Source organism: Lolium rigidum, chromosome 4 (genome assembly GCF_022539505.1).
Source record: "Lolium rigidum isolate FL_2022 chromosome 4, APGP_CSIRO_Lrig_0.1, whole genome shotgun sequence".
NCBI lineage: Eukaryota > Viridiplantae > Streptophyta > Magnoliopsida > Poales > Poaceae > Lolium > Lolium rigidum.
In genome coordinates this window covers 62399861-62415864 of record NC_061511.1, presented here as the reverse complement: position 1 = coordinate 62415864, position 16004 = coordinate 62399861, and the positions used below count along the sequence as shown (strand labels likewise).

Genomic DNA, 16004 nt, shown 5'->3' with positions numbered 1-16004 from the left:
TACATGTAGATTTAGATATACCCTTGGTACTTGTAAGTAATGTCAGGAGTTAGATGGGTAATACTGAACAAATGACATGAACTTAGTATACAATATGTAGGAAAGAAAAGACTCAGATCATAAAAAATCGCCTGAAAAGTAAGAATGTATCATAAACTCACCTTCATTAAACATAGTTAACATAGGTACCTGCTTAATTAATCCTTTTTTCCTTCTATATGACCAGCATACTCATAGATAGTTGCTAAGTCAGTGTAAATATAACCGGGATAACCATGCCTTCCAGGTACTTCTCTTCAGTAGCAGAAACCTGATAGGAAAAAAATCAGAAGGTAACTCTACGTTCATATAGAGTAAGGGAACTGAACATGAAAAAGGACAGTGCACTCAAGGATCGGTTGAATCGAAACCATACAAGAACTACTACTGTTCTCAGCTAACATCGCAACCGGGAATTTTTTACGGTATCATTTTTGCATACAGGTATTTTTTCTTGGATCTTATTTCATAACTATTAATAGCTCAAACTAACATAAATGAACCTAAGTTTAACCAGGTTGTTATAACACAAAAGCATAATCTGGCATAGCTACTATTGATACTACACATATAGTAGATGACAATTTTTTAAGCCCAAGTTAATGGAAATTTATGCTATATATCGAGTTATAACTTTGGCTCTAGAAAACTGATTTTTCTGTAATAAATACACATGTTAAGCTTCATTGCAACAAGTAAAATATAGATGCGAGATAATAGATAAGTAGGGTGCGGATAACAGAAACCTTGTGCTAACTCCAGTTGATGGGAGAGAATTGCTAACATGTTTTATCATAAATCCAGGGGAATATTACTGGAGATAAGCGCTCTTAGTTCATGAAGTGCATCTGCATATGAACTCATGTCAGGCCGGATGACCAGCACATGCTTCGTACACTCATATGCCAAGTATTCCACTGTGGTGAGCAATTTTAGGAGAAATAATATGCTCAATGGTTGGATCATTTTCGTATGACAAAAAGAAAGGGGGTTAGTTGGTAGATTATACAAAATCATTAAGTAAAAAAAGGGAAAAATAATCCAGACGTACGATATTTTTATGAAATAAAGTAACAGTCTCTATAGAACCATTCTTCTTAAAATCTGTAAGGAAGCTTCATCTTCTCTTCCTCTATGCATTCCATAGAGGTACTATCAAATCATTTTCTCTCTCTCTATTCTATACACGGCTATAGCTAACATGGGATGTACTATGTTCACAATTGCAGGCTCGCTAGAAGAACAAAAACACACGACAAACAAGTACTCTAGTGTATTAAGCCATTTTAACAAAGACAAACCATGCACTGCCCATGAAGGCCAAATATACTCTTCCCTTTGTCTGGTTATATCTAATACGTTACACTGACTTTATCTAAAATGTTGCACATCACAAACTTGCCCTACAGTTTATGTCATGTGAGGGCAAAAAAAAAAAAAAAAAACTCTCGGTCGAGCTTCCAAGCTATATGAGAAAGAAAAATCTGGGCCTTTTAATAGCCATGCCTTGAGTGCAGTAATGTTGCACGTGCTAAAATTTGAGCATCTTTAATGGCAACATTCAATACCCTGGTTGCATCTGTCTTTTACTCTTTTGCCACTACTGGAGACACCCTTCTGTCCTGGCCCGTAAGGGGATTTAGTCCCGGTTGGCCAATATTTTCCTGTATCGGAACCTAGCAAATATTTAAATGCACACATTGGAGCAGGAAAGCTAAAGGATCTAGCTCCCAGATTGTAAAATTTGGTGGAGCAAGGGGACGTGCCTGATGCACTCCATGACGTAATGGAAATTAAATGTTTTAATTTAGGTGAGTCGTTCAATCGATCCATGGAAAATGTCGGCATTGATTTTGCCATGAAAATGATCTCAATGATAGATTTTCACCTTGAGTCTAACACCCTCAATGATTGAAAGAAAAGATTGGATTGGAAAGATTGGAAGCATGCAATAAATATTGAATTATTATCTATGGACAAAAGAGAGGTGTTTGGACATGTTTATCTAACTCTCCCCACATTGCCATGTTGGCCATATGTGGGTGTTTTTTTAAAGAGAAATGAAAATAATTAATTAGTAAGGTATAAAGCAATGCTCATTGCTCAAGGTTTTACAAAGTTACCAAGTGTGGAGTTTGTTGTAATTTACTACCAGATCATGGATGTAATTACATTAAAATTAAATTTACAAAGCTTTAGACACTTGATCCCAATGGAACTTAATATGGAATAGAAAATGAAACTTATGGATGCTATCACCACTTACCTTTATGGTAACTTGGATCCAGACATATACTAAATTTACCGCGTGGTACCCATGTCCCGAACTAAGATAGAGAAAACATGGGTTTATACGGTGCTCAACTCAAGAAGTCGCTGAGTGGACTTAAGCAGCCTGGTAGAATGTGGTATAATCGTTTAAGTGATTTCCTTCATTAGAAGGGTTACGTGAGCAATGAATCTTCCCATGTGTTTTCATACGGAAATCACAAGATGGTTCTATATTATCTCCGTGTATGTGGACAATTCGAATAGAATCAGTACACTTGACAATATTGAAGAAGCGAGTTTCTACGTGATGTTGGTGTTCGAGAGGAAGGACTTCCCTACTAGGATTGTAGTGCGCCGGTCGACTTACACCAAAAGGTGTTGGAAAGATTTGGGTTTAACAATGCATAACCTTCTACCCTGATGATCATAAGATCTTTGCAAGAAGACATGGACCCGTTCACCATCTGTTTTCTTCCTCGGTGAAATTTTGAGCCGAGCAAAGAGACATTGAAAATGCGCTAAGTATATCTTCTGACACCCACAAGGAACAAAAGGTCTTGGCTTGTTTGCCCCAAGGAACCAAGACATATTAGTTGTAGGCTATGCATATGCTAGATACCTTTCGGACCTGCATAATGGATATGTTTTCCTTTGTGAAGGAACTGTGGTTTCCTAGAAATCGTGTAAGCAAACTCTTGCGTCAACTTCGATGAACCACTAAGAAATCATAGCACTATAGGAAGCATGACGTGTGTACGTTTGGGGTTGGGGGATGTCCAACCACATCTAGCTGGCATGTGGATTGAACATTGTACAAACCCAACCATTATCTCTAAAGATAATGTCGCTTATGTTGCACAAGGCGAGACGAGTTATGGAGATGCAAGGTCTAGGGACATAATCTTCACAAACTCATCACTAAAATCTCGATCCGGATGATTTAGTACTTAACTTTGTGATTAAGAGAATTGTGCTCTTTTTCCCTTGAGTGAGTTTTATGAAGTTTCTCGCACCATGTTTTTAGAGAATTCTTGCAACATTGCAAACGTACAATGTAGTTTTTCTTCACATCTTTTTCATTGTGTTTTTCGGAAACATGGATATACAGATAATACCCAAGAAGAGTGTTGGGAAACATGGACCTCCCGTTAGAGCCCACCAAATGATGGGGGGCGACTAGGCTAAGTCAACCCCTACATTTAGCCATAAGTAAGTCTTATCCATCTATCCCGTTAGTCTATATAAGAGAGAGTTCAATCATTATATGTATCAGAAATAGAAAAATAAATAAAAGAGATCATCCCATTTCCAGTGTCAATGTATATTTACGCATTCGGTGTATGTGTATTGTTCGTCTTGGATCACTAGGGTGGGAAGTTGGATGGATGGTTCGAGAGAAAGGAGGTGTCGGTGGGGTGCTCGATCCGTGTTCTGTGATCTGATTGGCTTGTTCATGGGGAGGTCCGAGAAGAAGAAGGCGTGAAGGGTTTGATTCGATCTTGTTTGCGACCGACGGCGAGAGGATCGCTGGATTTTCAACGCAGTTTTTCTACATACATGTTGGTGTTCCTGGCTTATCCACAGGCCATAATTGCTTCAAGATTCGTGTTGCACATTTACATCTACATCCTGAACATTGTACATCTTCTCACCCCTAGAGGAACCGAAGTGGACATGTACACTTCATCTTCCATCTCGTGCCTATCGTCTCCCTCTCCTCCACCTCACATGCGTCCCCTCCACTGCGCCGAGGTTGAGCCGTTGACCCCTAGGGTTGGCTCCGATCTAGATCAGGCTGGAGACGTTCTCCTCTGGCCGGAAAACGAGCTCGGCGTTCATGGCTACCATCGGCTACCTCAGCTTCCATGGAGGGCTAATTTTGGTTTTCTTTTTTGTTTCTATTCGATTCGAATCCTATTGGATCTGAGATGTTTCTCTGAAATTTCGATTTTTTGTGAAGAAGTTTGTATGAAATTTTGTGTGCTTCTTACAATGTGCCGAACTACCTGTACGAATCTCAAAGCTGATTTGGACGTCCAGGATAAGCCCTGAACGCCCACATATTTGTAGAGTGTGATTTCCGCTGGATTTTGTAGTTCGTTCGGTTACGTTTTCCTGCTTGCAGAGTTGTAGTCGGACGCGGCGTGTCCAACTCCAAATTAATCGGCCAGACAGACCGCAGACGTCCATATTAAAGCACATCGATCGATCCACGAGAGGCCCCAACATACATCGATCGATCATCTCGATTTCCATCTCCGGGAAGAAGCCGATCAAACCAGAGTACCAGACATGGATGCGCTCGACATGGACGGCATAATCCAACGCCTCCTGGACGCGGAGCACTCGCCGGAAGAGACTCCGCCGCTCTCCAACGCGGAGATCAAGCTCCTCTGCTCCGCCGCCACTAAAGTCCTCCTCTCCCAGCCCATGCTTCTGCACCTCGATGCCCCCATCAACATCTGCGGCGACATCCACGGGCAGTACTCCGACCTCCTCCGCATATTCGGCACCACCGGCTCCCCGTCCGACACCAACCGCTACCTCTTCCTTGGCGACTACGTGGACCGCGGCAGCCGCAGCATCGAGACCATATGCCTCCTCCTCGCCTACAAGGTCAAGTACCCCGACGCCTTCTTCCTCCTCCGTGGCAACCACGAGTGCTCCTCCATCAACTGCTCCTACGGCTTCTTGGACGAGTGCAAGAAACGAGGCCTGGGTCACAAGCTCTGGAATATCATCAATGGCTGCTTTGGCTACCTACCGCTGGCGGCGCTCGTCGGGAAGAAGATCTTCTGCGTGCACGGCGGCCTGTCGCCGGAGCTGGAGAGCATGGACCAGATATGCGGAGTCAAGCGCCCACTGCCGCAAGTCCCCACCGAGGGCCTCGTGTGCGACCTTCTCTGGTCGGACCCAGACGCCGCCGACGAGTGGGGCTGGGGCGAATCCAAGAGGGATAGGTCGCACACCTTCGGGTCCGAGGTGGTGGCCGAGTTCGTGGAGAAGCACGGGCTGGCCATGGTGTGCAGGGCGCACGAGGTGAAGCAGGGCGGCTATGAGTGGTTCGCCGACCGGAAGCTCGTCACGGTCTTCTCCGCGCCCAATTACACCGGCCAGTGCGACAACGCCGGCGCGGTTATGACCGTGAACCATGATCTCACCTGCTCCTTCCACATCCTCCAGCCTACTCTGCTTCAACTTCTTGCTGATGACTTGCATGATTCTTCTTAAGCACGCGTGAGTGTACTTTAAGTTAATCCAGCAGTTGCAAGCATGGGTTATTGTGGTTTTGAGTTTTCCTTTTTCTTTTTTACCTCTGAATAGAGTTCTTTGAGATGTATGAGTTATCTATATAGTAGTAGTTTGTACTAGCAGACAAGATGAGCAGTAGTAGTATTTAACTTCACTATGAGTGATGTTTGTCTCCAATTGAACTGATATTGGTCATAAGGACCCTGTTACAACAAATGGATCTTAGACTACGCATAATAGAGATATCATAGTTAGTAACATATACATCTCGTGCATGTAAAAACTGATGTGACACAACAATTAAAGATGAAAGAGATAATAATAGTATCATAGAGATAGATACCCCATCATAATATGTATTACTAGAAAATTTAATATCATATAGAGGAGAGATTTGAAAGTGGTATCATAGGTAGATACCATATCATGTACACAAATTTGTATTGAGATTTTACAAAATATTAAATACGATAAAACTATAATACTACCTCATAATACTATCACTACGAAAAAATGTCCAGGTACCGACGGTCAGGATCTGTGCCGACGACTTTTTGTCGGGGCCGTCGACACACGGTTCCAATAGAAAAAGAGCAAGTTGTACCGACGGCCACCATCGGCAAAAAAAAAACGGTCGTCAACACAGGCTTGGTCTGGCTGTCGGCACACGGGTCTCCGCCGTGACAGTGAGGCAACATGTATTATGTGATCTAGCTGTTAGGAACACATTTTATATATGAAAATGTATCTTCGATTTTTTTTTACATCCGATTGCAACCGACTTCGGCCTTTTATCGAATTTTTAGATTCCCAAAAATCGAGAAGGAAAACAGATTTTTTTAGCTTTTAGATTTTGATGGAAAAAAATAATAATAATTGAATTGAATTTATCATTTGAAGATTTATCATTACCTATTCATTGTTCTTTAGTCCAATAATTGTTTGGAATTCAAATAATAAAGTAGTGTGATGTCATAGCCCAAGGTTAATAGGGTTGATATGGTAGTATTGTCAACAAGAATAACTCCTCTGCCGAAGCTCACCCGGAAGGAACGAAGAAGTTAAGCGTGCTACACTAGATTTTTTTTGATTATTAATAATTAATCCGACCTAATATTAAGCATGGTTAGAGATTAAACTGTCAAACCATTCAAAAAAAATTAAAAATAATGCATCGTTAGGTCTCCGTCGGGCTCACCTGGGAGCTGTGTGCCGATGGGAATGCCTGTGACAATGGCTAAATAGGCTGTACCGAGAATATTATGCCGACGGCCACCATCGGCACAGCCTATGCTGAAAGCTAAAATGGCCTTTGCCGACGGCACCTTGACTAGTTCTCGCAGTATATGCTATGCATTATAGAGGTGGTATGATAAGCTAGTATCATATGCATGATAATACTATATAATACTTACCATTGTGACTAATCTTAACCATGCGCCAACCAAGTGCATTCTCGAACAAACACAGCACGCACATGCAGGCTTCGGTCCGCAGTAATCACGTTTGTACTATCATGCATGGGATTAGTCGGTTTATATTTAATATTAGATAAATAATACATATTATTTACATGATTACACTCTATAAAATACATAGAGTATGTTCAAAATTGAAAGGAAAATGAAAATTAAATCTATTTGAGGTGTATTATAAATATATATATTAATATATTTAATTAAAAAATGTAACAGCCGCCAATGTTGTCCACACGCTACCATTAGTAACCTAATAATTCAAACTAGCAAGGTCTAGCGCGGCGGCACGCCGCGTCAAATGTTATTTAGAATAAACAATGGTTTTATTTTAGTGCATTGCATAGTTCTAACAGGATGCTAGTTGTCACTTTTCACTAATATTCAAACTGGTTACTTCCACAAATATTCAAACTGATTGTAGAGAAACCATCCATAGAGAAGACGTGTAGATGCATGCCACACATTATGGGAGTATTAACATGAAGATTAGCCGATAAGTTTGTATCTCGTCCCAAATTTCAGTACAGCATCAAAGAGAAATGAAACCCTACGTTCAGTTTAAAACATGACACGCATGTGCTAATCTAACCAGAGCCTAAAAAACAGTAGAACACATGCCAGGACTGGACAATCATCTTGATTCTTCCTACTTCGTTCAATTTCCATGCCTTGAGCTATTGTGTAAAGGAACAGTACCACTCGTGAGCTCCCCGTCGAACAACATTGTCATCATTCGGGCAGCTGGCATCTATCTAGTTGAGGAGACGCTCTCCTAAGTTTCCTTCCTTCTGCGTCCCCTTCCTTCTGATAGGCGGCAAAGTTTGCTCGTGCGCCTTCGATATCTAAGTTTATGCATGATACATGTTTCTTCTTTGGTCTTTGACCTAAGCTCACATATTCAATCAAGGTCGCAACCTGCACTTTGAAAAAAAAAGTTCATAGAATAAGTTTATAAGGTCACAAAGCTGCATACATTTATAGATGGAAAAAATAGATAATTTACAAAGATTGAGTTGCACGGAATGAATAAAACAACATTCACATAGCACCTAATAAAAATCATACCAAAAATGTGTGGGATAAATCATATTTTCCTTCATATTCCCTCCTCTCTTAATCTTTCATTCTCCAGGGAGAAGGCATGTATTCTGTCTTGTCTTCCATATTCATCTTGTCTACACAATATACTGTAGGATACAACAAATATATTTTAAAAATATGTAGTTTAAGCTAGGACAACAAATAAGTTATCTACATATCTATTGCATAACCTTCTCCAAGATATTGTTGCAAAGTCTCAACTTTGTTCCACACCCAACCCTTTGACTAACATTTGGGTTCCACAACCTATGGTCGTTCCTCATTGTGAGATTGAGTAGAGCAAGAGACTGGAAATTCTCATGTGTTGACTAAGTTAAGCAAATACATGCCCACTGGAATAGAGCAAAAATTGACCTTATAAAATTTCTTATTTACTCCATTTCAGAATACTTTGTGTGGAGGTTATCTACATCCCTCATCTGTATTATCACCTTACTTTTTGACAGATTCAACAACATTATAACCTGAACGGACAAAATCATTGCATTATATCTAAAATTTAATCATTTATGTGTTTCTGAGCTGCTAATTTCAAAAGAATTTGAATAAAGTCAACCATGTCAGCCTACTACTACCTAATAATCCTTGATTATTCGTTGGCTAGATATGACAACATGCTAACTTCACTGCCAACTGGATATTTGATATGTATGCGTATGTCAAATAGTAATAGACACAATGGTACCTCTTAACCATATATATCACATTTTACAACAATATCATGGGACTGAAATATGGAATCATCCAATAGCCAACAATAAACTTGCTAACCATTGTTGCAGAACCATAAAAAAATATTAGCAATTCAAAGTTCTAAGCGGAAAAATAACCTTTTGAGTTAGTATCAAACTGAGTAGGACTGGGGTATGACTTGACTTAAACTGTAATATAACTAAAAGTAAGAAATTTTCACCTTTAGTTGGTATACCCCGGGTACCAACTAACTAATTAAAGGAGACATGGTGTTATACCTCTTGCAACCCAACATAGTGCTACAACCATTCCAGAGTATGCATATCCTTAATTAGACTTATTCCCTGACACCAACTTCATCTAATAATGAGTGAAAATGAGAGTGTAGTCAATGTGTCTTGGATGCTATGAGTTCCTTGAATCAAATCATGAAAGGATTTGGTGCATTCATCACATAGAATTACATGTGCAGGCTTTACAATCTGTAAGAGTAAGCAAGTTTGAAATTGATAAATATACCAAGAAATTATGTTCATGTAACAGAATCTGCCTATAACCAGTGGAAATAATCACATCTTTATAAATGGAGAGAACAACATGGATACTACCAGTCCCTTTTCATCCCTATCTTGAGTTCTTCAATGAAAAAACTTCTCATGAAAATCCAGCTAATTCCAGGAACAGTGGGAGTGACTTACTGGAGAATATACATTCTTCCATTTACTATTAAGTACATAATCTTGCATGAGCTTATTTAATTTCCCCTTTTCATAAGACACTATACCTCTCATGAACAATGATCAGTGAATTTTCAGTTCCACAGTTGTGATCTCCACCATCATCTTTTTTATGTTATTGTAATGTTACTATTTGCTTTGCTTTTCTAAGTGTACTAGTTGGTTTGATAATATTGTCAAGATAAAATTATCCAAGGTACTGCTATAGCAAAATTTCTTTTTCCTGCAAGTCACACTATTCAGATCTCCCATTAACCAATATAAGCAAGGTACTTGCATTTTCAGATATCCATTGTGCGTAAACGACTAACACCACTTATTTATTAGTCGTCAGTGAAGCAATGAAAATGTGGCGCATCTAAATTAAATATAAATTTATTATGAGCTATTCTAACATAAATTTACACAAACACAACTTCAAATCATTGTGGTCAGTTTGAATGCCCTCTCTATAGTTTTACACGGTAATAGTGTATACAAAGAACTATAACTTCTTTCCACCCATGCACATCTAACATGTCTCCTTGGAATATTAATTGACACAAATACCCCATTTTAAAAAGGAGATTTAAAATATATTATAGAGTAGATAAAATTATACGCACCTAAAAACATATAATATATATTAAACTATTAATACCTGCGGAAATTAGTCTTCAACAAAATCAAGTCATATCTGGCAATAGAATGCTAGCTTCAAAAAATTCCACGGAGTGGAGTTTGCCAGGATGCATGTAAGACATGAGAAACCTGACAAAAGTAGATGTTTTGAGAAAGTTCTGATGATATAAATAATCTTATTGGACTACACTACATGTTTCCCACGATTTGGAATTACTTCATGCCAAATGACATAAATTTGTTGATTGGATTGTATCTGATTGTAATAGTGTATATGCATTGGCAGCATTCTGCCATGTGCTTACATAATTTGCATCTTCCCGGCTTGCTTAAAGAATCACATGAAATAAATAAAATAAAAAGAACAGAAGTAACCAATAAAAGAAAAAAATTGATGTATATTGTTGTACCATGACTCCTGCACTATGTCGACACACCAAAATTTCTGTTACTCTAGTAATCAATACAATTATACTCTATTGTGAAAACTATAATAGTTATCTCACAATTCAAGAAATATACCTCACATAAAAAAAATATTTTAGATCAAAACAAATTCATTACAACAACTACATTCTGTGCTAGAAGAGGTCTGGTATAGAGACGGCTTTTATTACAGGTTCTTCTTATCATTGACACATAAAAGCCCCAATAACATCTGTAGTGCAGAATAAAGGAAACCTTAAAGTATGCATCTGCTATGCATGCTTCCAGAACATCAAATGGATAAGCATTATATGATACAGAGGGAAATTCTCGAGGCTGATAAGTAACTTCCTGAATCATTGTGCATTGAGCAAAGTTGATCATGTACGGATGGCTTGCCGTTCTGCTTCTTCGGTGCTCCGGCGACAAGGAACATCTCAAGCGTAGATAAAGCCATTCTTCAATTAGTCTCTTAATTTATCGGCACGGTTGACTGGTACACAGCCCCCTCTACCATGTTTCCCTGAAAAGGTGGCCAGACTTTTATATTATCTCTACAGAAAAAACAATTAAGTTTGTTACCAAAGCATTGCCGGGGAAAATGTCTATGAGCTTTAATGAGGGAAATTACAACTTTAATCGCATATAGTTTTCTCCTTGTATAAATAATTGGAAATATTATAGCAATAATGTGGTATCTTTGCACTATATAAGTACCTCGCATATACTGACTGAAAATTCAGATGCGTCTGTATTTCGTATTATCTTGCGGTGGGCGAACCACTTTTCCTTAATCCTTTACCATATTATTATCAGGCCAACTTTTCAGTAGCTTACAAAGATAGTAAAGAAATATTGATCTATTCATAGATGAATGAATAATAGGGTTAAGTACTTGTAGATAAGTAGCATTATAATGGTAAAAAGAATACTATCATATGTCAAGTTTAATTACAACAAGTAGAGATAATCAGATAATAATGTATTTGTTGGGAGAAGAAGGCAACATATTGGTTCCAACAATTCAAGTGGTTTATAACAAAGTGTTCGAATTTTCTAGGAAAATACCTCACGATTGACGACAATAAAATCTATCTTGTATAAGTGATGAGGTGTGTCCTAATCTCTATATTCCCAGGTGCGCCAACACGCACCATTTCCATCGGTAGCCTCCGTATGATATGTCTTTTACCAAGGAAATGTGCATCCTTACATTCCCAATATGCCTACAATTATAGGTTATTAATGCAAATAGAGAATGACAGTTGCATAATATGGTGAGTAGATCAGAAAGAACAAAATGAAGGAAATGATATAGAGGAAGAAAGATATACACAAATTGAGCGAGAAAGAATTCACCTTATCAATCTAGTGGCTACTGCAAGATTTCCCGCCTCCAAGCTTTGGCGTCAGACAAAGCACAAAGTACTACCTGAGAAATAGGCACGAAATTGACCAAAGAATAACCAGAAATAGCATGATTAGAAGACGGGAATAATTGATCGATCTTAGAGCCGAGGCAGTACCAACTGCAGCACCTTGCGAAGCATGCCAATTGTGCCTGGAACGGGAGGAACATCACGCGGAACAGAACGCAAACGGCCGGGAATACATGTAGGCCCACCATGCCTTGAAAGCCCGCACCCGGGGGGGGGGGGGGGCGAACTCACTGTGTGCGCCGTGCGCCACCAGTTGACCATGGTCGCATGGATCCTTGAACTTGCGCCCCGAGACTCTGAACCAGGGTGATTGGGGGCTTTATCCTCTTAGGACGCCCAACACTCCCCTTATTCTAATTCAAACTTGAAAGGCTAATTGAAAGTTCAAAATAAAAGTCACGGCTCGCCCGTTAACGGGAAAAAATATGACAACGCAGATACGTAAATATGACAACGCAGATACGTAAAAGGTGGAGAACATATCTAGTGATACCACATCTTATTTGATACCATGATACCATTTTTCAAAATTTGAATTCTAAGTGTCAAAAAATTCGGAAACAAAATTTTACACGTTCACAAGATGTGTGTTTGCATGTCCCGTAATTTGTATAACCAAATGTGAAAGACCCTTAGAGAAACAAAAAAGAGAAATCCAACATGAATAGTGTCACATAAAGACAAAAGCACAAAATGGCACTATTCATATATTATTTGTCTTTTTTGTTTTTGTTTATGTATTTTGAATTTGGGTCTGAAAATTATATAGAATGTAAACACACATCTTGTGAACAGCCACAAATTTGTTTTAGAATTTTTTGGCACTTACAATTCAAATTTTGAAGAGTGGTATCATGGTATCATTTAAGGTGTGGTATCACTAGATATTTTCCCGTAAAAGATATCGCGGTCGTCTTAGGAAAGAATTTATTGTCCTCTCTCTAGATATGCATTGCGTAGTACAGCAGTACATATCTTCCAAAACAAAATCTTCTGTGTTTCCTTACATATATATTGCAATTAAAAGTATCCAAACATTGCACAATACTTTAGCTATAAAACAAGCACTTCTCACCTATCACCAAACACACACATACACCATTCGGTAGATCTCCTGGGTTTAGTGCCATGGCTCGTCGTCGTGGGGGCATCAAGATTCGATACATCATGGACCGTGCGGAGCGCAGGAGGACGCTGGAGAAGCGGCTCCCTAATCTGCTGAAGAAAACCAGGGAGTTCGCCGTCCTCTGCGACGTCCCCACCACCCTCCTCGTGTACCTCCCAGGTAAGGACCAGCCGGTGGTCTGGCCGTCGCAGGAGGCGGCCCTAGGCGTGTTGCGTCGGTACAAAGAGGAAAGGGACTTGCAGAGGTTCAGGAATAACCTGGACGGCCCGGAATTCATCCGTAAGATGATTGACAAGGCGAAGGTGGAGCTGTCCACCCTCCAGCGCCAGACCAGGGACAAGGAGATGAGCCTCCTCATCGACGACTTCTTCGCCGGCCGCCGCATGAGCTTCGACGACCTCTCACCGGAGGTCCTCGCTGCCCTCGAGTCGACGGTGGACAATAAACTCCGGGCCGTCACCGCTCGCCAACAGAAGCTCCTTGGCGGAGCCGTCCTGCCGCCCCTTCCTACGCAGCTGGTGCAGCCACCGCCTCTGGTTATGGCGCCAACGTTTTCTTCGAACCTGCCGCCCCTTCCTTCGCAGCTGATGCAGCCACCGCCTCTGGTTATGGCGCCAACGTTTTCTTCGAACCTGCCGCCCCTTCCTTCGCAGCTGGTGCAGCCACCGCCCCTGGTTATGGCGCCAACGTCTTCTTCGAACCTGCCGCCCCTTCCTCCGTCGCTCGACGCCAGCGATGTCAGGGGCCTCCCTACCACGGAGGAATTTCAAGCTTTCTTCATGAATGGTGAGCTGCCCTAGCTATCTTACCTTCCGGCGCTGCTCCTGATGCTACATGCATGGCCGTCGATCCAGTTATCATTCGCTTTAGTTTGTCTGGTTTCCTTAAACATTGCTGTTGTCGGCCAGAGTCTTATGTTTGATTCCTGGTCATTTTATTTCTGTCGAGTCGTCCAGTGTTCGATCCATATCATCAGTATGTTCCTTGCCTGCTCGCCATGGCATGTAATTTTCAAATTTGCATAAGGCTTGTGTTTGGCTCTATCTCCAACTGTATGGTGTAATCCTTGTCATAGATATCATTAATTGATGCAATATATATTGTTATCAAAATAGTCTGGCGCCCTGCTATCTTCGTTAAATATACCATATCTTTCCTGTTTTGTTATCATGCGGCTGTTCATCAACGTTTCCAGTATATGACATGAATTTGTGGGTGAAATTGGCCATCGCCGTACTTGTTTTGTATATGGACTCGTGTACGGATCCATAGATACTTGTTTTGTAGATGGATCGCCAACCTTTAGAACTAGCGAGTTTGCTATGCATTGGTGCCCACACATGATTCTATGGAAAATGGAAAATATACTTTGTTTGCACAAAAAAAGTCAGCATATTATGCAATATGTGACTGTGAATAATTTTGAAAATGAAAGAATCTTGACAAAAATCTACTAGCAAACTGAAGTTTGTCGACCAGAGTGGATGTAACAAATGATTATAGAATAATGATTCAATTATTTTTTGTCGTTGTCTTGAGTGACAATAAAAGAATCATCAATATATAGCAGCAAAGAGAGAGTTCATAGATTCAAGGTGGGTCGTTGTTTGGTCAGCCATAGATGGTTAAATAGTGTTCATAAGTCAAGACTCTAGGAGAGCAGCGGAATGGAGAAATGTGAAGAAAATACAGCACCGATGAGAGCAATTTGAAAACTATAGGGCCCCACTGAAGTTCTAGGAGCCGGTTTTGAGTTGTTAGAAAAACTAATTCTGAATCAGGTAGGCCTCTTTACTAGATTAATTAGTTAACAAGTGTGTAATAAAAAAAATACTAAACAGTAGCATAACGGGAGTTAGCTGAACCTTCTTACAGTGGCAAGTCGTAGTGTTGATTTCATTTCCTACATAATATGCGACCGTAGTTCATGTTATGTACAATTGTGGATTTGTAATCAATCCAAGTGATTGTTAGAGGACTGCCAAGCCACCGATAACCTCGAACGAAGAGGCTGTCAGAGCAATGGCTACTCCCTACTGTGCCTAAGGGCACCGGAAGCTTGCACACATCTGTTTGTGCCCTCCCCATACGCCACAGCGGTCTGGCAGCGCGTTAGAGCTTGGACGGCAGTAGTTTTCCCCGTCCCAAACCCCTAACAGTTTCGCCAACACCGATGAATGGTGGCTGCACATCAGGAAGAGGCTCCAAAAAATCATAGGCGAGACTTTCGCACGGTGGAAATTCTTGTACACTAGAAGATGTGGAAGGAGTGGAACTCCGAGTTGTTCAACAACATATCGCACAAAGTCTTTGAAGCTATCCGAGAAGAGATCTTGCTGTGGCGGTCAGCATAATGTCCATATGATCTCCAGTAAGCGTGTTTAGCATAGCTCCCTCCACCTGAAAGCTAGATTCAACGTAGCTGCCTAACTATCTCTCCTTAATAAAGATTGGCCATATGCTATTCGGTTGTTTCAAGATGAAAAATGAATGCATAAATGCAGATAAGTTCCACTGTCATCATATTACCAAAAAGTATAATTTTGAGGAAGTGGTATTAGCATGGTTATTTTCCAATATATTATAAAATCAACATTCTTTTTTACTGAATTAGACACATTGTTGTTTGATGTTTCAGTTGAACAAAACGGATCATCCATCATCAGCCATTTTTTTCATGTGAAAGATTTAATCCAACGATAATGACACTACTAATCAGTACGTGGTCAATGCGGTACTCGGTTATATATCTAACTTGAGCGAACAACAAAACCAAAGTCAGGATAATAAAAAATTTAAGTGTCCTACGTATCTTGATGAA

General features: G+C 40.2%; 1 protein-coding gene across 1 annotated transcript; it reads left to right on the top strand.

Moving 5' to 3' along the window:
- Window positions 1–4599: 4599 nt before the first annotated feature.
- On the top strand, window positions 4600–5541 carry LOC124647157 (serine/threonine-protein phosphatase alpha-2 isoform-like). The gene has a single exon (XM_047187134.1). It carries the CDS (start codon window positions 4603–4605, stop codon window positions 5539–5541), a length of 939 nt encoding a protein of 312 aa, XP_047043090.1. The 5' UTR covers window positions 4600–4602.
- The last annotated feature ends 10463 nt before the right edge of the window (window positions 5542–16004 follow it).